Source organism: Panicum virgatum, chromosome 3K (genome assembly GCF_016808335.1).
Source record: "Panicum virgatum strain AP13 chromosome 3K, P.virgatum_v5, whole genome shotgun sequence".
Taxonomy (NCBI): domain Eukaryota; kingdom Viridiplantae; phylum Streptophyta; class Magnoliopsida; order Poales; family Poaceae; genus Panicum; species Panicum virgatum.
Genome location: NC_053138.1, coordinates 1,691,766 through 1,716,998, shown reverse-complemented (window position 1 = coordinate 1,716,998; position 25,233 = coordinate 1,691,766). Strand labels below are relative to the sequence as shown.

The window sequence follows — 25,233 nt, the reverse complement described above, 5'->3', positions numbered from 1 at the left end:
CTGTCATTAGAGCATAGTTACTGTAGCAATTATTGTTGCAATTTAGTGTCTAATCATGGTCTAATTAGGCTCATTAGATTCGTCTCGCAATTTACAAGCAAACTATGCAATTAGTTTTTATCTTGTCTAGATTTAATACTTCATGCATATAAGATTGTCATTCGATGTGATAGTTTTAAAATTTTGAACTTTGCAACTAAACAAAGCCTCAGAGCTTATGTTTCTGTTCAACGATTCGCAGTAGCCACCCTTCAGTCGGTGTCTGACAGCAGATTCTCAATTTTACCGGGCCACGCATTCCAGCTAGTTCCTTCTTCTTTGAAAAATTATTGGTTTGATACTGTAGCATATTTCGTTGTTTCTTGACAAATAATGTCAAATTATTGACTAATTAGATTTAAAAGATTCATCTCGTGCTAATCAATTAGACTGTGTAATTAGTTATTTTTTAACTGCATTTAATGCTTCATGTATGTGTCCGAACATTCGATGGGACGGATACTGTAGAAAATTTTTTGGGAACTAAACAGTGCAGTCTCCACTCTCCACCGCTAACATCCATGCTTGGCTGAATTTATCCTGATTCCTGAGGTACAACAAGCTAACCACACAAGCATTATTAGACGAAGGAAGGAACCACACAAGCATGGACTAAGCCCTGCATGACATGACTGACAGAGTTATACGCTAAAGACCCGGAGGAGCATGTCGCAGCGCCGCAACGGCATGCCGTTGAACCAAGTAAAACTACTCTGAGAATGAATGTTGTGAGATCCGTGCCTCCGTATAGTGCTTCAGATTGATCTGCTCATTGCCTACCAATTCCTACCTGCTACTCGTTGCAGGATGCAGATAGAGGTAGATGTAGATATGACAATGACTGATGCCCTCTTACCTTTTACCCCCAGTGACTAACCAGAGCTTAATCCTGCCCTACCCATCCATGTTCTCCTTGATCACCGTACGGGTACTCATTGCAGTTGCTTGGTCGACAATACGACAGTTCAATCACGCCGTCAGAAGTGCAGGACTATATCTGAACTTGGCTCGCAATCGAAGCCTGAATGAAACAATAGGTACACGAACAGCACAAAGTCGACCGCACACAGCATCTCATGATAACTCAACTCCTCAGGTAACACTCAACAAATGGGCGACAAAAGCAGGGATGCAGCTTTATACAATTTCAAATCTGTAGTACCACTCAACGAGCTGGTTCTGCTTCCAAGACAGATCTCACATAGTCACATCACATAACACATTGTAGGGCCTCATAATCTAAGATCACAGGCTACAACTTTCAACTGAAAGCATCAGCACCGCCGTAAGCAAGGAATCAAATCAACGCACTTTTGCATCAACTAAGCCATCTAGTATAGTCTTACAAGAAATCACGCCATGAGATGCAAACTAACGTTTGGATTGTGCCACTGACACGACCGTCATCATCTATCCCAGGCGCGCCGCCTGTTGGTGTTGGCCGGCGGCGTCCTTCTCCGCCTGGGTGGGCAGCTTGAAGCGGCAGAGCGGGCAGAAGCTGCTGACCGAGAGCCACTCCACGATGCACTCCCCGTGGAACGCGTGCGCGCACGGCATCGTCCTCAGCGCGTCGCCGGCCTCGTACCCCTCCAGGCACACCGCGCAGCAGGTCTCCTCGCCGTCGCCGCCCGTGGTCACCGTCGTCTCCGGCAGGTCTGCCACGGCGCTGGCCGCGGCCGGCACGCCGCCGAACCGGCCGCTCGCCAACCACGCGGTGAAAGAAGCGGGCGCCGAGCCGTCGTCGCCGACGTCCACGTCGACGCTGGGCGTGGCCACCATCGTGCCGCCGTAGAACTCGTGGGGCGCGGTGCGCATGATTCGGGTGCGGCGGGGTCCGGGTCCTCCTCCTCCTGTCGCTGCCGCCGGCCGCCTCTCGTGGTACATGTGGTGCGGCATCAGGAAACCTCCCGGCGCACGCGCCACCTCCATCTGCGCCGGCAGCGCGTACGTGCACGGTGCGCGCCCCTGCTCGTGCTCCGACGGGTGGACAAGCGATCAAGAAGGTGCAGGGGGAGACGAGAGAGGCAGTCGAGGTGCGGTTGATTTGATCGGTGGGCGTCGGGGATCCAGGATTTATAAGTTTTACCGGATCGAACAAGTCCGAGTCCAAGTGAAAGACGGTCCTGTCTGGGATGGCGTGGGAATTGGGAAACTCGGACTCGGAGCCGCGAGGTGGAGGAGGAGTGCGCGCGCTGCGGCGGCGAGCTCAGGCATGGATGGCCGGAGGCGCCGCTCTCCCTCGTTGCAGATGCATCTTTGTTCAGCTCAACTGTGCGCGCCCCAGCTCTCTCCTCCATGAACCGAGACGGCGACGGCGGTGCCCCCGGACACAGCAAGGACTGCCCGACGCAGCCATGAGCAGGCGCTGCCGTGCAGAAAACTCGCGGCTGCTCCGCCGAGCAGCCCGTTCTGTGGATGCGCGCCATCTCGAGCCTCGCACCGTCGGCGCACCGGGCTCGCCGTCGCCGGCGCGACGCGTGGCCGTCTCGTCGCGGGGATGGCGAGGGAAGGGGAAAGGAGGTAAAATAGAGAGCGATTTTCGAATTATCTCAGCCGCACAATCCTGATCAAACAGACAGCAGGGACCCAGGGGTGGACGGGCGGACGGTATCTGAGGTATCGTCCGCGGCGTCCGCCCTCTGGTCGCGCCTTCCGCAGCTTGCCGGAGCGCCGCCGCGTCTCGGTCGTCCACTTGGCCTCCTTGGGAGCTCCCCGCCGCTGCTACAGCATGCGTCCACCATGGTCTCCGTTCCCTTGGCTCTGCTGCTCTGAGTGTCTGCACCACCACCCCTGGCCGCGGCGCGCCTGCCGACGGGCGTTCGCACGTCGCGCTCAGTGCCGTCGTGGGGTTGGCGTCGTTCTCCGTCCAGGCGGCGGCTGAGGAGGTCTTGGCGCTTAATTCACACTGTGGCTCGCCGCCGACCTCCTTGCCGTCCCATAGTCCATAGACGATCTCGTGCTCCAAGCATTACCTTGGAATTGTACTGCTATGTTCCGTCACTTGTATTATCTTGGGTTCTTGGTGACTTGCTAGTACTAGTAAGTAGATACAAGGCGTTGCTCCAACTCGTTCTTCGTCGTCACAAATGTATTCAGTCTGTTCACATGAACTGAACTCTGAAACCTCTCTTTAAAGTACATGGTTCATGAACTCTGAAACCTCCTTAGTTAGAACCTCCATCACGTACGTAACATGCGCGTTCATGATTGCTAATCGTCGCAACTCTACTAGCTCAGCACTTCAGCAGCAACCACTCATGCGTTGCCGACATGAAGCTCCAAACAACCTATTGCACACTCCGTCGTCAACCCTGTGTCAGGTTCAGACAGGAGCCGACGACAATGACAACAGTCAAATCAAGCATCTATATTTGAACCTTGCGTCAGATTCAGAAAGCGGCCCGCAGTGCACAATGAGACTGACAGATAGCATACAGCTATGATCACTGCAGGCTACAACTTTCAACTGAAAGCAGCATCAGCACCGCCGCAAAGCGCTCGTAGCAGCGAGCAAGGCTACGACTGTCATCATCTATCCCAGGCTTGCCGCCTGTGGGTGTTGGCCGGCGGCGTCCTCCTCCTCCACCTGGCACTCTGGCAGAAGCTGCGGACGGAGAGCCAGTCCACGATGCATCCTCGTGGAACGTGTGCGCGCACGGCACCGTCCTCAGCGCGTCGCCGGCCGCGCAGCCCTCCAGGCACACCGCGCAGCAGGTCTCCTTGCCAGCGCCGCCCGCGGTCACCGTCGTCTCCGGCACCGGCGGCAGTCCCGCCACGGCGCTGGCCGCGGCCGGCATGCCGCCAAACCGGCCGCTCGCGAACCCCGCCGCCCGGACACGGCAAGGCCGGCACGACGCAGCTATGGCAGTGAGCAGGCCCTGGCATGCAGAGGACGAGCATCGCATTCTGTGGATGCGCTCCGTCTCGAAGCTGGCACCGGCGGCGGCGGCGCACTAGGCTCGCCGACGCCACGCGCGGCCCTCTCGTTCTCGTCGAGGGGATGGCGATGTGAAATAGGAGGCGATTTCTGAATTATCTCAACCGCACAATCCTCATCGAACGGACGGTAGGGACCAAGGGCGGACGGTATTTGAAATGCCGTCCGCCCCCAGGGGGACGGTATTCGAAGTAGCGCGTCCGCCGTCCGCTCCTGGGTCGCCTTGCGCAGCTTGCCGCCTTGCCGGAGCGCCGCCGCGTCTCGGTCGTCAACTTTGCCTCCTTGAGAGATCCCCGCCGCTGCTAAAGCATGCATCCACCATGGTCTCCGTTCTCTTGGCTCTGCTGGTCTGAGTGTCTGCACCGCCACACCCCTGGCCGCGGCGGCGTCGTTCTCCGCAGCGGAGGATTCCGTGCCGGAGCGCCCATGGTCTCCGTCTAGGCGGCGGACGATGCATCCCCGCGCTGGGTGGAACGTGTGCGCGCACGGCATCGTCCTCAGCGCGTCGCCGGCCGCGTAGCCCTCCAGGCACAGCGCTAGCAGGTCTCCTCGCCGTCGCCGCCCGCGGTCACCGTCGTCTCCGGCAGGCTCGACACGGCGCTGGCCGCGGCCGGCACGCCGCGGAACCCGCCGCTCGTGACGAGCCACGCGGTGAAAGAAGCGAGGGGCCTGCGAATCGTCGCCGTCCACGCTACGATCTCTCCTCCATGAACATCCATGACAGAAGTAGCCCCAAAGAGCAGCACCATCAGCTTCAATAATGGCGAGGACTCGATCAATTGAAGATGAGATTGAAACTGCACTGCTGGAATCCTAGAGCGGACAGTCTAGTGCCACAGGCAGGTCCCCAGAGGGCGACGGTGGTGCGCCCGGCCGCCGCCCGGACACGGCAAGGACGGCTCGAGGTAGCAATGGCAGTGAGCAGGCGCTGCCGTGCAGAGGACTCGTGGCTGCTCCGTCGAGAAGCCCGTTCTGTGGATGCAGTCCATCTCGAGTCTCGCATCGGCGGCGCACCGGGCTCACCGGCGCCACGCCCTGGCCGTCCTGTCGCTAGGATGGCGAGGGAAGGGGAAAAGGATGTAAAATAGTAGGCAATTTCCCAATTATCTCAGCCGCAAAATCCTGATCGAACGGACGCGAGGGACCCAGGGGTGGACGGTAATTGAAATACCGTCCACCCCCGGGGTACCGTCCGCCCCCTGGCTGCCTTCCGCAGCTTGCCGGAGCGCCGCCGCGTCTCGGTCGCCCACTTTGCATCCTTGTGAGCTCCCCACCGCTTCTTAGTGTCGTTCGCGCATCGCGCTCAGTGCCCTCGTGGGGTCGGCGTCGTTCTCCGCCATCGGAGGGTTCCGTGTCGGAGCTAGCGCCCATGGTCTCCTACGCGACGGCTGAGGTGGTTAGTGCCGCGGGCTGGTCTGGCGATGGAGATGGAGATGGCGGCGCCGGCGGCGTCCGATGCTGCTGTGGCAGGGAGCGGCGAGCAGTAGCCGGCCGGTCGTCGTGGCGGTGCGCAGCCCGTGCAAGGAGCTCGTCTTTTGAGCAAGCATCTTGGATTCTTGGCAGCAAGAAGTGATCCAGTCCAGAACTCATGTTTCTCCTCAACGATTCACAGTAGCCGCCGTTCAGTCGGCGTCTGACAGCAGATCCTCAATTTTGTCAGGCCATGCATTCCGGCCAGTTCCTTCTTCAGTCTCCACCGCTCACATCCATGCTTGGCTGAATTTATCCTCATTCCAAGGTACCGTACAACAAGCTAACCACACAAGCATTATTAGATGAAGGAACCACACAAGCTTGGACTAAGCCCTGCATGACTGACAGAGTTATACGCTAAAGACCCGGAAGAGCATGTCCGCAACGGCATGCCGTTGAACCAAGCAAAAACTACTCTCAGAATGTTGTGAGCTCCATGCCTCCTTATAGTGCTTAGGATTGATCTGCTCATTGTCTACCAATTCCTTCCTGCTACTAGTTACAGCTGCTCGTTGCAGGATGTAGATAGAGGTAGATGTTGATATGACAATGATTGTCCTCTTACCTTTTACCCCCCAGTGACTAACTATAGCTTAATCCTGCCCTGCCCATCCATGTTACACTCAGCTTAAATAAATTGACAAGTTTTTCTTGAAGAAACACAAAGACCAGGTTGTCAAGAGCCATGATTTACCTATGGCGAAAAAGTTTCAAAAATTATTTTTAGCGAGTGATTTGTTTTGGTGAATTTTTTTTGGGATGTTACATATGGCGGTCGGAAATCGATCGTTGCTTTTACTTCTAGCGCGCGCCCACCAATTAGCAGTCGCCCGTTCAATTACAGGGTGATGTAATAAGCAACTGAATTACAGGGGGAACATCCGAGAGAAGCTACGATGTCATTGCCATGGTGGTCAGATACATAGCAGGCCATGGTGGGGCACCATTAAAGTTGAAACTATTTTATCCATCAACATTCAACACAAAAAATCGCTAGGTAGCGGCTCGAACGTGACATCGTCGCCGTCGTCGCCGCTCTCCCCCTCGTCGTCGTCCGCCTTCGGTTCCACCTCGGCCGGCATCGCGAAGCGGCAGAGCGGGCAGAAGTGGCTGGCCGCGAGCCAGCGGAGGATGCAGTGCCCGTGGAAGCCGTGCGAGCACGGCAGCGTCCTGACCGTGTCGCCCGCCGCGTAACCCCCGAGGCACACCGCACACTCCTCCTCCTCCCCCGCCCCGCCCTCGCCCACCGTCGTCTCCGGCAGGGCAGCCATGGCATCGCCCGACGCCGGGACGCCGGCGGCCTCCGGGAACTCGCCCCACAACCGCACGCTCCTCCTCGCGAAGACGTTTGGGCCTGACTGCGCGATATGCCTGAACGGCGCTTGCTGGCGAGCGAAACGGAGAAAGATGTTGGCGAACGCCTCCATGTGCCTGTCCTCCATCGGCGACGCCGGCAGCTCAGGGTCCGCGTGAGGCTCTTGGGCGGCCATCGTGGAAACGTTGCCGTCCATCTTGAGTAGATGGGGAGACGAGGAACAAAGCGCGCTCGCAGCGCAGCTATTAGTAGATGGCAAGTCCGGTTCCGAGTCCGGCTCGGCAGGGGGCGTTGCGGTTCTACTACGGACGATCGTCACAGTGCATTAATTCCTAGAGACATGCATGGAAGATGAACAAAAAACTCGCCCTGCACATGGGCAACCCGTGTAACCGGTCCGGATAGAACCATATCAGCATGACATGCACGGGTTGGTTTGGCTCCGGTTCCAACCGGCTAACCCGTTCAACAAGCAGATAAACTCACATGGCAAGCAAGCTAGCGCTAGATGCTCGGGCCCTTTGTTATCCCTCCGGCAACCTGCTGCTGTCTCCGGCTCAGCGCGACTGCAGGCACGCCAAACCACCAAGCAACCTGCTAATGAATTGTTGCGCAGCTACTGAACCATGACAACCGCTTAACCCACCGGTTTCTAAACCGCCCAGCAAACACCCGCACGGCTTGGGTTGGGTTTTAACCAAAAACCTATGAAACCAAACCATGAACAGGGCGACAAAAAACGGTTCATTGTATTCCCAATCACCAGGAACCCCCCCCCCCCCCCCCCCCCGACACATTTGGGGTTGTGAAATCATTCAATGGGTGGCTTCACAGACCCTACCATTATTTCCTTATTGAAAGCATGGTCTATAACATACAAGTTGTACACTGGACGGGCCAAAAACTCTATGCCTGTTCTAAGCGGACATCCTCCAGAAAGAACGCACAATCTTCACACTGACCAAGGGGAAACCCCAATATTAACCAGCCTATTACTGAAATGAAATGTGGCTCTGAAAAGTTGCTCAAGAGCTCTTACATTGCTCGGCCCATATGAGAATCGGATGACGACGGTCTCACTCTTTGCTTTGCACACGTGTGCTCTCAGATACCTCGCTGCTGGCTTTTACAGCGCCAGCAAAACTGCACATCTTGTTCAGGGCACTCAGGTAAGCTCTGACGCTGGACACAACAACGTCCATTGATGCCCCGCTCCCACTGCAGTCAACAAGCACAGAGATGAAGTAACGAATAGCAGAGTGCATAAAACTAATGAAAACGGATATGAAAGGGTTGTATAACCTGAAGGAGCGATTGAAAGAGTGACCAGTCAAGGCATGCTTGGAGTTGTTGGTCACGTCTCCAGTGACAACCACTCGAGTTGTTGCAATCGCGTCAATGCCTTCTGTGACTGAGGTCATACCATATTCTCGGAGAACAGTTGGAATCTGCAGATTGCAAGTCCTGTTAGATTTCTCTTGATCTCGATAAAACAATAGCCGGTGAGAAAATAATTGAGTCGATTCATTAGGTACAATCCTGGGGCACCAGTTAGTCCATTTGTGTTTCTCTACTTCCAGACTAATAGGAGACAAAGGCAAGCAAGTTAAAAAAATGTGACAGTAACGAACCTGGATAATTTGGTCAACAGCCTTATAAGCTGCATCGACTGGACCTGTCCCAACAGAGCATGCTATTTTCTCCTCGCCATCTGGTCCTATCAGTTTCACAGTTGCTGTAGACAAACCAAGGGTTCCACATGTTGCCTGCAAAGGGGTGTGAACAGCATTTCAAGCTTAGCATAACCATGTTCCTATTAACCAAAGTTTAGCCAACTGCAGCTCAATCATACCTGTACATCAGCAAGGGACCAGATTACTTTAGGCTGGAATATCTCATCTGACAATAATGCTTCTATGTCCTCATCAGTTACACGCTGCAAAGGGTGAACTAACTAGTGAGTTCCCATGCATAGAGAGTGTATGAAGTGACAGCAACATATTATAGTAACAATTTGATAAACATAGAGCAGACCCTCCATAGAAATATAGCGATTCAATAATAAATGTAGGATAAAATGGTGAGATGGCAAAAACAAAAGATAATCAATGCAGGCAGTGTTTAGAAAGATAATAGACAATGATGGGAAGTACACATTAGCAATAGAGCAAGTACTTTAGAGAAGACTTACTTTTTTCTTCTCTGCAACCTCTTTGTAGCGTTTAAAGAAGTCCTCGAATTCCTTGTCACTGATTTCATATCCAAGCTACAAGATGAACAACGATGATGTCATCAGTAACGATGATAACTGAAATAGAACTCAAGTTGTGACTAGAAAAAGAAAGAAAATATATAAGCTGTACCTCCACTAGCTTAGATCTCACAGCATGCCTTCCACTGAAAAACAAGTAAATAAAATATTACTATGGATGAGATTATCAAATTTAACCTAATTTACCGATGTATGCCTGAGTAATTGTATTTGAGCACAAAATATTGAATTCAGCTAACCAAGAAGTCTATGGAAATATATAGACCCAACAATCCTAGAAGCATAAACATGATTAATAAAATAATGAAGACTAAATATTCGATTAAAAAGTTCTGCCATGTCAAGCAATCAAGGTCCAGTTCAAGAATATAGCATGGCATAGCATAGTGATAAAATTATAGAATCTAGGTCGCGACCGTAGTGTACACATGCCACCAATAGGCTGTTAACACCTATTAAGTAGCCATAATATATAAGAATTCAAAATGTAAGCATTTGGGGCTCTTAGTAGGAGCATGACCACCAAATCAGTAAAAACTACAAGTTGATGAGAGAAATCTCCAGGAGAAACATTACAGCAGAATATTTCAAGAAGGTGAGCTAAAGAGGGGAAGGCGTGTTGGATGATACCTGAGTTTCCCAAGAACAATACCAAATTCATTTGCACGTGTTAAACCAATGTCATCAGGCGATATTATTTCATAAGTTCCTTTATATTTAAGCATTCCATCCTACAAAAAACAAAACAGAAGAAAATTGACATTAAGAACCATTCCAGTCTATAACCAACAGAATTTATGAAAATAGTTAAATCATACATCAATGAGATCATCAGTAATAAAAACCGTATATATCAGATATTCAGAGTGATGACCGCAAGGTTAAGCCAAGACTGATCCATCACAATGGCAAAAATAATGATTTATTGTGGACAGCCACTGATGAAGTGTAACGGAGCAACCCTATGGATTCATAAACAATCAAGCCACCACTAATACAATTCCAATAAGTTGATGTAGTGAAGGAGACTGCAAATATGTTTACCTGATGAATTCCACTTTCATGAGCAAAGGCATTGGCACCAACAATAGCTTTGTGTGGTTGTACATGAAGTCCACTGTGCTCTTGTACCTAAAATAATTTGTCCATTTGTGCCAGAAATTTCAGCCATCTAAAAAAAATGTAAAAGAGACCAAAAGAAAAATAAAAAAGACAAGCAACATTTTTTGTACCATTTTGCTTGTCAAAGTAATATGTTGGGAATTGATTCCAGTATATAGACCATCTAAGAGTTCCCCACGGCATTTAATTGCCATGACAACCTGAAAATGAGGCCAGAATATATTAGGCATGCACAAACACCCTATCAGACAAATTCATATTCCTTTTCAAAACCTATCAGACTATTTTACAAGGTACACCAGCACATAATATGACTAGCACATGATCTCACCTCCTCCAAAGAAGCATTTCCGGCTCTTTCACCAATACCATTAATAGTCACCTCTAACTGACGTGCTCCTGCACGAGCACCCTAAAGTTAAGTCAAATTAGTAACCTGGACTAAGATTTATGCCAATGATAATAAATCATATAAAATAGAAATAAATAAGGAAAAGGTAGTACCGCTAATGTGTTGGCGGTTGCAAGACCAAGGTCATTTTGGCAATGGGTGGAAATGATAGCATTTTCAATTCCAGGAGTGTTTGCCTTTATGTCAGCAATTAAGTTCCCAAATTCATATGGAAGGGTGTATCCAACAGTGTCCGGGATATTCAGAGTTGTAGCTCCAGCTTTTATGACTTCCTCTAATATATGATACAGAAACTCTCTATTTGACCTGGATGGCAAAGCAAAATATATCATGCCACAGCCTTATGCACACCAGGGAAAGGTATCCTTTGTTTGTAACTACTATAAATAAAAAAAATATGTGGGTATCCCAGCATGAGCTTACTGTTGTGTTCCTTTTGCACCAGAAAATTGGTAGGCACCAAGTATCACCCTGTTTTGGTTTGCTATAAAGTTGCTTCCCAAATGTAGATAGCACCCACCATCAATTTTCCCACCAACTACTTTGCAAGCTAGAAGAAGCTCGGAATTTAAAAATTATCGATCACTTTGCCTCAAAATCAACTCTGTTCCATTAAATTTGGATTCCTTTGGTGTATAACTGCACACCAGACTACTGGTTGATTTGAGAACTTAAATCAGATTCAGACCAGATTAAAGTTTCAGGTACCAAATATTTTGGCCTTATTTCTTAGAGCTACGACTCAAACAAATGAAATGAGGAAGATGATGAACAAAATTTACAAGCATTAGTGTTTTTCTAGTGTTAGTAGTAATATACCTGCCGGCGTCCTCAGGGCTGAATTCGACATCAGGACATCCCAGGCTGCGGGCGTAGGCCACCATCTCGCTGGCAATCGCCACCACCTGCTCGGGCGTCTTCCTGAGCTTGTGCTGCATGTGGATCTCGCTGGTGGCGATGAAGGTGTGAATCCTCGGGCGGCGCGCGTGCCTGACGGCTTCCCACGCGGCGTCGATGTCCTTCCTGTTGCACCGCGAGAGGCCGCAGATGACGGGCACATGGCCGTCCTCCCCGAGGGGCGCGTTCCCGACCTCAATGGCGATGGAGCGCACGGCGTCCAGGTCGTCGGGGGAGGATGCCGGGAAGCCGGCCTCGATGATGTCGACGCCGAGGCGGGCGAGCTGGCGGGCGACGACGAGCTTCTCGGCGCTGGTCATGGTGGCGCCCGGGGACTGCTCCCCGTCGCGGAGCGTGGTGTCGAAGATGCGGACGTAGTTGGGGTCGTCGATGCGGTTGGGGACGTACTCGGGCCGCCGCCGCGGAGGCGGCGGCTGCGGCTGCTGCTGAGACGCCCGGACGGGGCGGGCCAGCGCGCGGAGGCGGCGGGCGCTGGGGCTCGCTCGGACGGCGGCGGCGGAGAGGCCATGGGCGAAGCGGGGGGCGGCGGCGCGGGAGGGGAGGGTTGTGGTCGCGGGATTTTGGGTTGGTAAGCGGTTGCCGATGGGGGCGGGGGTTTTGGCGGCGGAGTAGCAGGGTTTAGCGGGGGAGGAGAGGGTGGAGGAGGCCATGGTCGTCGGGGTGAGCTCAGGGTGTCGCTCGTCGGCGGACTCGACACCGGGGTTTAGGGGACGGTGGCGGCGGCGGCGGCGGCGGCGACTTTGGAACGTGAGGTGGAAAGGGAGAGGAGTCCAACAAGGCGAGGCGGAGCCGGCCGGTGGATGAGTCAGGTATCCTCACTGGACGGGTGAGGTTTCGTAGCCGACACGGAGGCAGCTCTGCTCGCCGGGCTGACTTGAGCAGCACCATGACCATCGTGACATCGTGCGTCGTCTTGTGCAACCAAGTTGCGCAGTCAGAGAACTCTAATAGATTGATTTTTCTCTTTTTCCTTTCTCACTGTAGAGAGAAATCTCTTTACTCAATTTCAACATATATGGAAGAAATGTTTCAGCAAATTGATTTTCTTCTCTTTCTATATGGAAAAGGAGATGCAATGTCTCCTTTTTCTATTGAGGATTGGAGAAAAATTATTGTGAATTGAGAAATTGGAGAAAAATTATTGTGAATTGAGAAAAAATAAAGGGGAAAGGGAGATGGAAAATCAATCTGTTGGAGTAGTTTTTTTTTCAACATCAATCCTCTATATTAAGAAAAAATAGAAAAAAAATCAATCTGTTGGAGTTGCTCTCAGACTGGCCCGCAAAGATTCAAGGCCAACAACCTCATGTATTGCTTCAGTGGGGCTCGGATATGCTCGTTTAAGAGACAACATCTACGTCAAGCCATTTTAGGTAGTAAGTTCAAAGGATAGCAGCAATTTTCAAGTAGTTTTAATTTTTCACTGTGCCTTCTGGTGAGCTGGGCATGGTTTTCACCGTGACAGTTTAGTTAAGTCAGGCAGAATAATAACACATTCAACTTATCCCAATAGACACTCTGATTGCTGTACTGTGACTGGTGGCTGGTGCTAATTTGTTGTGAGAGAATAGTACTGTTGGCTGGCTGGTTGGTGCTGGTTTGGCGTAAGAGAAAAATATTGTTGGCTGGATGCAAAGAGTGAGATTCTACCGAACTCTTCCAACGCTGTTTTAGATCTTTGCCACAATTTTCACCCACCAGTGCATTGGCTTCGATTTATGGCTTGTTTTGTGGTCATTAGGCTGAACTTGAGCTTTGATATTTGACTCAAAACCTAGGAACACCGAAAAGACAAAACATAAGCCTCACAAATGCATACCCTGGGAAAAAGCCCGGCCCTTAACTATTGACCCAACAACAATCTTGAATTGGGCCGATTGCTTCAGAAGTTTGCTTTCAGTTTTTTTGAGCCCAAACCCGACAATTGACAACTCTAGCCCATGTCATATGGTTATGGATACTAGCATGAAAACCAATCGTTGTAGATAATAATCTTCACTATATTATAGAGCAAATGGTACCATATACACGCGTATAATGTTATTTTCCTCTATTAAACGACTACCATATATATGCAGATGTATATTCAACCATACCATTTAAATACTTCTACAACCTGTAAACTCCAAGAAATGGGGCCATAACAGAGCCTATCCACAGGCTCCCATCCCTTTCTTCCACCTCGCTAACCGATTTGAAAACCTTTTGGATAGCACCGTGAACACTAATTGCCTCCATTGTTTTCCCATCCTCATTCAACCTCAACGCTATAACCTGACGGCCAAGCCGATTCAAAAGCCAGGATGCACGTTGGACATGCCGCATCGGCAGCTTCAATATCAATCTCCTCAGCCAAGGGTACGAGATCGACCACTCGGCGATCTTCCCTCTCTTTGCATGGAGACCAACCCAGAACCCTCCTCTAGGGCTCATCTTGATGTTATCCGGAAACCAAGGTAGCTGGGCAACTTCTTCTAGGGTTGAAGCTTTTGGTGTCTTGATCCAGTACCTTAGAATTTTGCCAGTTGTGGTTTCTGCAAGGAGAAGGTAAGTGCCATCCGTGCTCATAGCCAAGCCATTGGCAAAAGATAGACCATCAACCAAGACTTCCACTTCGTTGCTCTTGGGGTCATATTTCAACAATCTACCGGTATTGTCGCCGGATATAACAATGTTCAGAAACTCCCTGCAAATGAATTTTAAGTAACCATATAGCCAACGGATATCTTAGTAAAATTTGACACAAAATCATCAAAATTGACGAGAAAAAACAGTGGACACAAGAACAGAAGTTGAGATCTACCTTCTCCGGAACCTTGTACTGGTCTCGGTGAAGTAGATGGCTCCGGTTTCGTAGTCGATCTCGATGCCGTTGGCGAAGCTAAAGGGGCGGCTGCCTTGCCACTCCGGCGGCAGCAGCGGCCGGGACACGTTCTCCTCCGGCCCAACCACTCTGAGCCCGTGGTAGGCGTCCGCGACGTACAGCTCCCCCGTCTCGTCGTGGAACTTGAGGCCCAGTGGACGCCCGCACTCGTCCTCCCGGCCCGGGTTCTGCGAGCCTCTGCAGCTGTCCAACCTGCATTCAGACATCAGTGAGCTGCAGTACTTTGTCTGTTTGCTTGGAATAATCGAGTGGTGGGACCTGTAAATTAATTAATTAATTAGCTATTCATTTACGTCATTGATCAGTCAGTCACAGTCTCAAAGATGCTCATCATCTGCGCAGGGGCCTGAACCTGCCCAACTGAATTGCAAGATTTCATCGCAGTGCCAGGGGCAAAAAGAAAAGAAAACGAGAAGTAAAAGGAGGTATGTTGTTGAGTCCCTGGAATGGTATCAAGTACCTTTCAATCGGTTTCCACGGAGGGGATCGCACGATCAATGTGAGTTTCACCCCCAACCGTTAACTTTGAACCGCACCTACAGCGCAAAAGGCAAAAGCTACTACACAGTACAAGTACTAGAATACCAGATGAGAAAACACACACGCAGAGAGAGAGAGAGAGAGAGCAAGTTTGCCTGATGTTTTTTTGTCAAGGACATGGTGTCGGAGGGGAAAAGTCTCTTAAATTATCGCAGAAGTCTGATTTTCAACCTTCAACTATCAAATCAGATAATGTAGGCCATCCAACTGGCAAAATTGGGCAAACTTAGCCCATGGGTTGTTTCTAAAGTGGTTTTGTTTGTTTCAGAAAAAATTAAAAATTCTAATTAGATCTAAAAAATCAAAACTAATTTATTTTAAATAAAAAAATATGAAACTAGTATCAAAATTTTTCTGAAAATATAACCTACCTATTATTGCTTTATTTGAATCTTAATTATTCAAAAATAATAGACATAACTAAACCAAATAGATAGTTACATTTTTAGAAAACTTATGATACCCATTTCATTTTTTATTTAAAATAAATAATTTATGATTTTTTTAGTTTAAATTTGAGTATTTTTAATTTTCACAAAATGAAAAACCACCTTCTTAAGGGGCCAAATTTGTCCTGTTTCAACAGTTGAATGGACATTGTTATCTGATTTTGTAGTTCAAGATTGAAAATTGGACTTTTGTGATAGTTCGAGAGTGTAAACAAAACTTTTTTCTAAACTTAAACCGTGAGTTTTTCAGTCGTTTTCAGCAGGGAATATGGGACAATCAGTGTTATTATACGAAACCATGAATTTGATAGCCCAACCAAAACCGTAGCCCTGAACATTTAAAGGCGGAGCGCAACAGAGAGCTACCATAATGGATGGAGATGGGCAAACTTAAAGCTCCGGTGACTGCAGAGAGAGAGAGAGAGAGAGAGAGAGAGAGAGAGAGAGAGAGAGAGAGAGAGAGAGTTGGCATGGCATGGTGCGTTCTGTCCAAGACATGGTGAGATTATGGAGTTTTTCAGTCATTTTCAGCAGGGAAGATGGCACGATCAGTGCTATCCGCACCATTAATTTGACGGCCCAACCAAAACTTTGCATATTTGCATCATTGCAGGCAAGGTGCAACAGAGAGAGCTACCATGATGAATTGGTGGGTCGATGCAGACGGGCAAAGGAACTTACAGCTCCGGCGCCGAGCAGGAGTGCTCCTCCCACCGCCGCTCCTCCGGCCGCCACCTGAGGACTCTCCCGTCCGACACGCCCGCGTACGGCCCCTCGCCGCCCCTGTCGAAGACGACGCTCTCCGGCCCCGCGGCGCCGTCGAGCGGGACCAGCTCGAGGTCGCCGTCCCCTATCTCCAGCAGCCGCACGTCGCTGCGCGAGTCGAGCGACGACAGGAGGGCCGCGGCCGTCACGACCACGGCGAGCAACAGCACCTCCGCCCGCATCGCCATCGCGAGGGATCGGACGAAGAAGAAACGGAAGAGGATGAGGAAGAAGGGAGGCTGCAGGCAGCAGAGTAAATTTTGCACAGTGCAACGGCGCAGGCTGCTGCTGCAGATTTGTTGTAGGTGAGCTACCGGACCAGTGCGGAACTGCTTGACCTGACGAGAAGGCCGGCCTCGCTCGAAGGCCGGCCGCTATATAAATGAGCTGCAGATGGGGCATGGGGGCGTGGCTTGTGTGTTGTGGAGCAGCCACTGACACGATGCCGAGCGGGGCGTCAATGCGCTGGGGTCCCTGGCTGGCATCCTATCCACGATCACCGGAAGGGAGACAGCCGGCCGTGTGTGTGTGTGTCCCGGCCAATTACGGCGGTCGTACTGAGCTCGTACTCACTCATACATGCTCTGTTGCTGACTTGCTGTCTCGCCGTTGCAACTGCATGATGCTACTCGTAACTTGAATGCTGCCTAGCTACCATCTGCGTCCACGAGCCTTCCACACGTTTTATTAGCTGCGGGCCGACGGCTACATCGTCTGGCCGGCCGCCGGCACAGATTTCACGAGCGGATAGCCACCGTAGGGTGGGCAGAAATTCAGCGAATATACGTCCGCATCTAGAACTCTGAATGTTCAGACAAGCATGCCCCTGCTGTTGATTGCAGAAGCAGGAGGACTGCCACTGGTTTGGATTGTGTGTGGTCTGGTATCCATCTATTGCATAGGCGTACTGTGAGTCTGTGACTGTGCGTGGAGACAGAGAAGATAAGGATTGCTGTGTTGCATCATTGCATGCGAGTGGATCAGCCATCGATCGCAACGGGTGCGACGACAGCCACCGCGCATCTTTGCGAGGACCTTGGAGTACGAGTGCAACTGTGCGGTGCAAGGGCACGACATGTGAACCAGAACCGGAGCAAAAAACTTTTTACGGCAGCTTGATGATCTAAAGGCACGGCAGAGCACAACGGGTGCTGCACCAACCGTCCTGCCCTGACATTCCAATCAATTCAAAGGCGAACTAGAGCACTGTTGTTCTTGGACCTTCCTAGTCGCGTCACCAGAGTTTAAGCGCCGGATCGGACAGGGGAGAGCAGATTGGAAAAGAGTTGCAGAGTTTCAGGACGAGCCAAGAAAATTCAGGTGATGGAGAAGAGATCACACTTACAGTTCCGGCACGCAGGAGGACGAGCGCTGGACCCACCGTCGCTGGGTGGGCAGCCACCGGAGGACCCGCCCGTCCGACACGCCCGCGTACGGGCCGCCGCCGGCGCCGTCGAACGCCACGCTCTCGGGCCCCGCGGCGCCGCCCTCCACGGGGATCAGCTGCAGCCTGCCGCCCTCGCCGCCTCGTATCTCCAGCGCGGCCGCGTCGTCGCCGCCGTCGCGCCCGCGGTGCGAGTCGAGGGACAGGAACGCCGCCGCCGCCGCCGCGACGGCGGCCGCGAGCACGATCGTCCTCATGGGTCGGTCGGTCGACGGATGAACACGCGTGACGGCGGCGACGTGCCGCGTGCTGCTATGTGTGGTATGGCCGCCTCTTGGCGTCCACAGAAACTCGATCAAGGCCAAGGTTTTGGAGAGCAAAACAATGGCTTTTGGTAAGTTGGGCGAGCGATGACGACGACGACGTCGTGCTCGGCTCGGTGCTCCCTTTTTCTTTTCGTATGGATTTGGTAAAGTTGGGCGAGCGGTGGCACCGAGGCCGCCCCGGACAATTGCTGCAGTTCGGTGGCGGCGCAGGTGATGCTTCTCCCGGAAATCGAGGGCACGAGGCACCAGGCTTGGTGCTATCTGTTTTTTCGTGCAAAAAAAAATCTAGCAGAAAAAAATCCTGCTCCTCGCATTGGCGGCCCACCCGCGGCCATCACAAGCTGATATGGGCGGAAGCGCAAGTACGCGTCGTGGGCTCGTGGCCCAAGTTTTTTTAAATCAATCGTGGCCCAAGTTCATTCAGGGCAAACTCGGACCACGTTGATGGGCCGGTCTTCTGCTGCTAATTAGCCCGTATGGCTTGTGAGTTGGGACAGCCCCCACGTGCATGAGACTCGACTAGGTGGGCCGCCGGCATGTTGGCGAGCGCTTCTTTTTCTCTTGAGCCCAAACGAAAGGCAGCACAAGCACAGCAGCAGTCCCAGCTCTATGCTTTGCTTAATTGCTTTTGCTTCCTTCCCCCACCAAAGGGCCATCTTCCTCTCAAAAAAAAAAAAAACAAAGGGTCATCTATTCATCTATGCTGTAGGTTTTCCTCCCCAAAAAGACTACGCTGTATTGTATTTTCCCTTTCACAGGTTCATCGGAAAAAATGTTTTTTTGTTTTCCTTGTTTCAAGTTAGCTAGATTATTCAGCCTAAGCATGGAGGTTTGCTGATCTGCAAGCAGCCTAAACATCAAAAGGGTTGCGTTGCGTAGTGTGTGTGCTGTCCCCTCGTGCAGACGCTGCCGAGGAGATGAGGTGACTGAGCGGCGGGGCAGAGGGAGCGGTGAGTGCTGACACACAAAGGAAGGAAAAGTCATCATGGCCTGTCTTGATGTGACACCTCCTCGCCTGCTTACAGGTACCAGCAGGTCCTGCCTGCCTACCTGCAGCTGCAACGTCTGCTCCGAATTATTGGTTCGTTAATCGGGCAGTGCTGAGCTGCAACCCTACCTATACGAATCCTAGTTAGGTCGCCATCCCCACGAGCGCGTCAACCTGAGTGATGATAAGTGACAAGGGTCGGGTCGTCACCAAAGGTCTTCGCACTTCCCTCGACGGGTGCGAAGGGTAAGGAAGCTAACCGAGGCAACTAGGATTCGTATAGGTAGCTGGATCCCTAATGGGTAAGTTGCGAGAGCTAGTTGATGCAGCAATTAGGAGGTGTGTAAATATTCTATGCGTTCAGGAGACTAAATGAAGGGCCAGAAGGCGAAGGAGGTTGAGGATACTAGCTTCAAGCTTTAGTACACGGGAGCAACTCCGGGTAGGAATGGTGTGTCATCTTGATTGATAGGAGCCTTAAGGATGGAGTCGTAGAGGTTAGAAGGCAAGGCGACCGGATTATCCTAATCCGGTTGGTAGTTGGAGATTCGGTTTTGAATGTGATCAGTACCTATGCCCCTCAGGTAGGCCTTAGTGAGAGCACCAAGATACAATTCTGGGAAGATCTAGATAGCATGGTTAGTACCGTGCCTGCAAACGAGAAACTCTTCATAGGAGGAGATCTCAACGGCCATGTGGGTGCGACTAATGTAGGGTTCGAGCGAGTGCACGGGGGTTTTGGGTATGGTAGCAGGAGTCAAGAGGGGGAGGATGTGTTGAACTTCGCGTTAGCCTACGACTTGTTGATAGCGAATAACGTGTTTAAGAAGAGAGAATCCCATCTTGTGACGTTTCGTAGTGGACAACACTCGAGCCAGATCGACTTTATCCTTGCTAGGAGGGAGGATAGACGTGATTGCTTAGATTGTAAGGTGATACCTAGGGAGTGTGTTGTCCCTCAACACAAGCTTGTGGTGGCGGACTTTCGTCTTCGAGTACGTGTCCACCGGGACAAACGTGCCAAGATTGCGAGAATAAAGTGGTGGAAGCTTAGAGGGGAAGCGGCACAAGCGTTTAAGGAAAGGATGCTAGGTGTGGGGCCTTGGGAAGAAGGAGAAGACGCAGATGACATGTGGCTAAAGATGGCAACATGTGTTCGAACGGTGGCCTCAGAGGTGTTTGGCGTGAGTAGGGGAGGCAAACAGGAGGGGAATGACACCTGGTGGTGGAACGACGAGGTGCAAAGGGCTATTAAGGAGAAGAAGGAGTATTTCAAGCGCCTCCACCTTGACAAGAGTGCAGCCAACATCGAGGGCTATAAATTAGCGAAGAGGGTTGCAAAGCGAGCTGTGAGTGTAGCAAAGGGTAAGGCGTATGATGACCTATATCAGTGACTAGGCACGAAAGAAGGGGAGAAGGACATTTATAGGATGGCTAGGACCCGCGAGCGGAAGACAAGAGACATCAACCAAATCAAATGCATTAAGGATGGGACAGATCGACTGCTAGTGAAAGATGAGGAGATCATGGATAGATGGAGAGAGTACTTCGACAAGTTGTTTAATGGGGAGAGTGAGAGCCCTACCCTTGAGTTAGATGACTCTTTTGACGATACCAATAGACGTTTTGTGAGGAGAATTCAGGAGGTAGAGATCGGGGAGGCTTTGAAGAGGATGAAGGGAGGTAAAGCGATGGGTCCTGATGGTATTCCCATTGAGGTGTGGAGATGCCTAGGAGATAGAGCAATAGTATGGTTAACTAAGCTTTTTAATCTCATTTTTCGGTCAAACAAGATGCCGGAAGAATGGAGGAGAAGTATATTAGTACCTATCTTCAAAAACAAGGGCGATGTTCAAAGTTGTACTAACTACCGTGGGATTAAGCTGATGAGCCATACGATGAAGCTTTGGGAGAGGGTTATCGAGCATCGCCTAAAAAGAGTAACAAGTGTGACCCAAAACCAATTTGGGTTCATGCCTGGAAGATCAACCATGGAGGCGATTTTCTTAATACGACAATTGATGGAGAGATATAGGGAGCAGAAGAAGGACTTGCACATGGTCTTCATTGACCTTGAGAAGGCATATGACAAAGTACTGAGAAATGTCATGTGGTGGGCTTTGGAGAAGCACAAAGTCCCAACTAACTACATTACCCTCATTAGGGATATGTACAAGGATGCGACAATATTTTTCTGGACATGTGATGGTAACACCACTGACTTGCCTATTAACATAGGCCTACACCAGGGGTCAGCATTGAGCCCTTATTTATTTGCTTTAGTGATGGATGAGGTCACAAGAGATATACAAGGTGAGATCCCTTGGTGTATGCTCTTTGCTGATGATGTGGTGCTAGTTGACGAGAGTAGGGCAGAGGTTAATAGGAAGTTAGAGCTGTGGAGACGCACGTTAGAGTCGAAAGGGTTCAGACTTAGTAGGACCAAGACCGAGTGCATGATGTGCGATTTCAGCACGACTAGGCATGAGGGGGGGGCGTTAGTCTAGATGGGCAAGTGGTGGTCCAGAAGGATACTTTTCGGTATTTAGGATCGGTGCTACAAAAGGATGACGACATTGATGAAGATGTTAGGCATAGAATTTCAGCTGGCTGGTTGAAATGGCGGCAAGTTTCTGGCATCCTTTGTGACAAGAGGGTGCCACAAAAGCTAAAAAACAAATTTTATAGGACAGCAATTCGTCCGGCGATGTTATACGGTGCTGAATGTTGGCCTACAAAAAGGCGACATGTCCAGCAACTGAGTGTAGCAGAGATGCGGATGTTGCGGTGGTTTTGCGGGCACACAAGGAGGGATAGAGTCCGGAACGAAGTTATTCGGGATAGGGTCAGTGTGGCACCAATTGAGGAGAAACTTATCCAGCATCGGCTGATATGGTTTGGACATGTCCAACGAAGACCTCCTGAGGCGCCGGTGCGTAATGGGGTTCTTGAGCGGGTCGATAATGTAAAGAGGGGTAGAGGTAGACCTAAACTGACGTGGGATGAGTCGGTTAAGAGAGACCTTAAGGATTAGAATATCTCTAAAAAGATAGCTTTGGATAAGAGCGCTTGGAGACTGGCTATCAGTGTGCCTGAACTTTAAACTTATTTCTTTCGGATTTCATCTCTAGTCTACCCCAACTTGGTTAGGGAAAAAAACTATATTGTTGTTGTAATCGGGCAGTGCTGCGAGCTTAGCAGCTTTACCGCAGAACCCCCATGCCCATTAGTGATGAGCGTGGCGGTCTGATTATACGGAGAAATATAATTTTTTCCCCACTTGTCACATTACATAAATGATAACTGATGGCCCCAAACTTCTCCTCATGAAACAGTTCATACATCTTCTGGTAGAATAGACATGATGATGCATGGTTTGTTACTTTTGAACTTGACGACATTTCTTTTCTTCAAAAAGCCATTTAATTTACAACTGATTTGCAAAAAAGACTTGTACTGTAGTGTATGTACACGTACAAGGCGGACGTGCCTGTATACCTGAGAACAGGATACTCCTGCCTGCTGCCAAATTGAAGTAGTAATATATTATCTCCATTGACGCTCCAAGTGAGAGTACTCGCAGTTGCAGCAGAAGCATGATTCATGTGTACACTCCCGTGCCCATCAGCTTCGTTCGTTCATGGCCGGGTCATGTCCCATGCATGCATGGAATTGAAGATAGGTCAAAGCAGCATCAGCTAGCAGTAGGCTTCAAAATATATGCCAATCGAATCAAGAGGGCTGGGTAACTGTTCCAGCATGGAACACGAACGCAAGCGTCCGTGCTACTTTTATTTACTCCCCTCTTCTTCCTTTGCCATGCTTGAACAAAAGAGGCATCCGTGCCATGCGCTCCTGTTTTCTAAAGTCCACACACACACACACACGTAGTAATAATAAATAAACAGATGATGGGAACAACTGAGTTCTGGTATGGGATGGGATGGTAGCACTGTTGCATGTGTAGGCAGTCTGTGCCTCCATCTCTCCTTCACTTCACTCGCCGTTGGCATGCAACTGATGACTGCATGCACACACCTGACCTGGAGACACAGGCAATGCAAGCAGCAGGGAGCTGCATGCTTGGAAGTAAAATAAGATCCATGCATCCATATGAATAATAATGATCAGACAGGCCGGAAGGAGCTAGCTGATCGATGGGACGTTGGATCACTGTAAAGATTCTCTCATCGGCAAGCATGGAGACATCATGCGTGTGAACGTGCTGCATGCTATATATTGATATGCCACAACCGGCAAATAAACGAATGGAACGAAAGGGGAAAAGATGCCCACGCTCGCTCGCAACTGAACACACACAGCAACCAGCAGCTATTATCACACTGCTCCTGAAAATTATCTTTCCATGCATGCATGCCATGCCAACTGATTGACAATCAGTTGATGAGCAGCACCTGGTCCTGGCCATGCATATATCATATATGGGGCGTCGATCTACTAGCAGGCTAGCAGCTAGTGGTACCTACTTTGGAAGGGCAGAGACAAAAGAAGAAGATGCCATATCTATCACCGTACCTCACTGGATTTTGTTGCCCACACCGCCACCACACACACTACAAGATTTATCGATGATGCTAGCTACCTCGTGCCGCTAATATAATGATGGCTCCAAAAAAGTGTAATGTACAAGCTGTACATGAAATGAAGAGGTTAGCTATTTGTCGGGTCGTCATCTGAATCGAGGGAGGACATGCATGCTGATTCAGAGAGCAGAGAAAAACACATGACACATGCAGCTTAGCCAATGATATACCGATTGAGAGATGCAGGCTAGCTATGCTATTGAGAGGACGACAGCTAGCGCTGCTGGCGGTGGCCGAGCACAGTGGAGTCCCCAAGCGCAGCAACAGTTGGGGAGGAACCCACACCCACGCCCTTGCCGGCCACCGGACGACGGAGACGACCGTGACTTTTATGATGAGCTAGAGATGTTTTCAACAGTCTCGCGCATAGTACCGTGGGGGTGGGGCTTGCTCGTACTGCAGGGACGCCTTCCTAGCCACAGTCCGTCCGTGGCCGTGACCGTGGCAGTGGCACACACACAGCCACACAGGATTAACTAGCTAGTAGCTAGCGAGATGGAGATCGAGCTGCATCCTGCATCTGCATATATGTGTGCTAGCTGCTGGTCATATGCAAGCATGCATGGAGCTATAGCTTAGCACGGTCCTCGGAATCTACTGCAGTAACAAACTGTGCAGATGGAGTCAATCGAGATATGGGGGAAGGAGAGATTATTGTTGAATTGGCGCGCCCACGCCATCCATATGGTACTATATACTGCCATAAGAATGTAGAGAAAACTGTGGCTGTGCATACATCCATGATTAAGGGCATGCGGACGACACAGTACGTACACAGTCTCTCTAGCTGCTTGATGGAGTTTGGATTCCTACAGTTACAACTTTTTCCACAACATGCATGCCTCTAGCTACTACCTTAACCTTATTACATACAGCTCTCGATCCGTCAGCTGCTAGCATCTGAATTAGTGAAAATTTTCTGGATGGAATTGCCAGCATATATACCAGTTGAAATAAGGCAATATTAGTTAGTATATATGTGGGACAAGTGGCGCAGTACACATGTAAAAAAGTTTCCATGTGCATGTCAACGGTACAGGTCCTGAGCGTGGTTGGCATAATTGTATGAGTGTGTACTCTTGTACAGAATACTAGTCACCTACAGAACTATATATGTGTGGCATTGGCATCGTCTACAGACCACGAGATAGACAAGTTGCAACCACAAAAGGTATGGAATAATATATTGTGCTTTTATGCTATTATTGCAAATAGAACTTAACCAATTAACCATGAACTTTTAACTAAAGCTAGCTAGATTATTTTAGTTTTTAAGTGCAACAATATTTTGACAAGTCACTACTACAGAAAATTTATTGGAGGCGGGAAAAAAATGTTTTCCGAGGCGGACTGGGCAACCGCCTCCGGGGCATCGTCATGGTTAATAGAGATATTAACCGAGGCGGTTTAATGCCTGCCTTGGTAAATCGAATTAAAAAAACAAAAAAAAGAAAAACCCAATGGACAGGCCCAGCGAGACCATCCATAGGCCCGCTTAGCCCATCGCCACCGCTCGCACCGCCGGTCGTCGGATCCACACCGCCATCGCGCCCGCTCGCCAGATCCGGCCACCACAGGCGTGGATCCGACCTCCAGTGGCAGATCTGGCGAGCACGGTCGCGGATCCAATCGTCGGCGGTGGATCCGGGCGCGTGGAAGCTGAGGCGTGTGGTGGCGGTATGGGCTTGCAAGGCGGATCCAGTCCGTCGCCGGGGCGCTCCTCGACGTGCTGGCCCACCGCGTTCGGCGCGATCTCCAAGCCCGCCGAGCCTCACTGCCGGGCCCCGCCAACGCTCGGCGAGCCC

At 50.5% G+C, this 25,233-nt stretch overlaps 4 protein-coding genes across 5 annotated transcripts; all 4 read right to left on the bottom strand.

The window, feature by feature from the left end:
* Positions 1 to 1,449: 1,449 nt before the first annotated feature.
* Positions 1,450 to 1,854, bottom strand: LOC120700333 (E3 ubiquitin-protein ligase RDUF1-like). The gene has a single exon (XM_039984557.1). It carries the CDS (start codon positions 1,852 to 1,854, stop codon positions 1,450 to 1,452), a length of 405 nt encoding a protein of 134 aa, XP_039840491.1.
* A 4,572-nt stretch (positions 1,855 to 6,426) lies between these two features.
* On the bottom strand, positions 6,427 to 6,939 carry LOC120700332 (E3 ubiquitin-protein ligase RDUF1-like). The gene has a single exon (XM_039984556.1). It carries the CDS (start codon positions 6,937 to 6,939, stop codon positions 6,427 to 6,429), a length of 513 nt encoding a protein of 170 aa, XP_039840490.1.
* Positions 6,940 to 7,570: 631 nt separating this feature from the next.
* On the bottom strand, positions 7,571 to 12,330 carry LOC120696671 (2-isopropylmalate synthase A-like). The gene is made up of 12 exons (XM_039979647.1): positions 11,390 to 12,330; positions 10,663 to 10,876; positions 10,490 to 10,570; positions 10,269 to 10,358; positions 10,081 to 10,167; positions 9,667 to 9,767; positions 9,128 to 9,161; positions 8,956 to 9,030; positions 8,617 to 8,700; positions 8,396 to 8,530; positions 8,067 to 8,212; positions 7,571 to 7,982 (listed from the first exon to the last, which is right to left on the bottom strand). Exons 1-12 carry the CDS (start codon positions 12,136 to 12,138, stop codon positions 7,841 to 7,843), a joined length of 1,938 nt encoding a protein of 645 aa, XP_039835581.1. The 5' UTR covers positions 12,139 to 12,330; the 3' UTR covers positions 7,571 to 7,840.
* Positions 12,331 to 13,467: 1,137 nt separating this feature from the next.
* LOC120696673 (protein STRICTOSIDINE SYNTHASE-LIKE 10-like) lies at positions 13,468 to 17,980 on the bottom strand. 2 transcript variants are annotated; one of them, XM_039979648.1, is made up of 3 exons: positions 17,472 to 17,980; positions 14,292 to 14,564; positions 13,468 to 14,174 (listed from the first exon to the last, which is right to left on the bottom strand). In XM_039979648.1, exons 1-3 carry the CDS (start codon positions 17,765 to 17,767, stop codon positions 13,598 to 13,600), a joined length of 1,146 nt encoding a protein of 381 aa, XP_039835582.1. In that variant the 5' UTR covers positions 17,768 to 17,980; the 3' UTR covers positions 13,468 to 13,597. The 2 variants fall into 2 exon arrangements, with proteins under 2 accessions (XP_039835582.1, XP_039835583.1); XM_039979649.1 differs by lacking the exon at positions 17,472 to 17,980 and adding an exon at positions 16,043 to 17,436.
* Between the last annotated feature and the right edge of the window lie 7,253 nt (positions 17,981 to 25,233).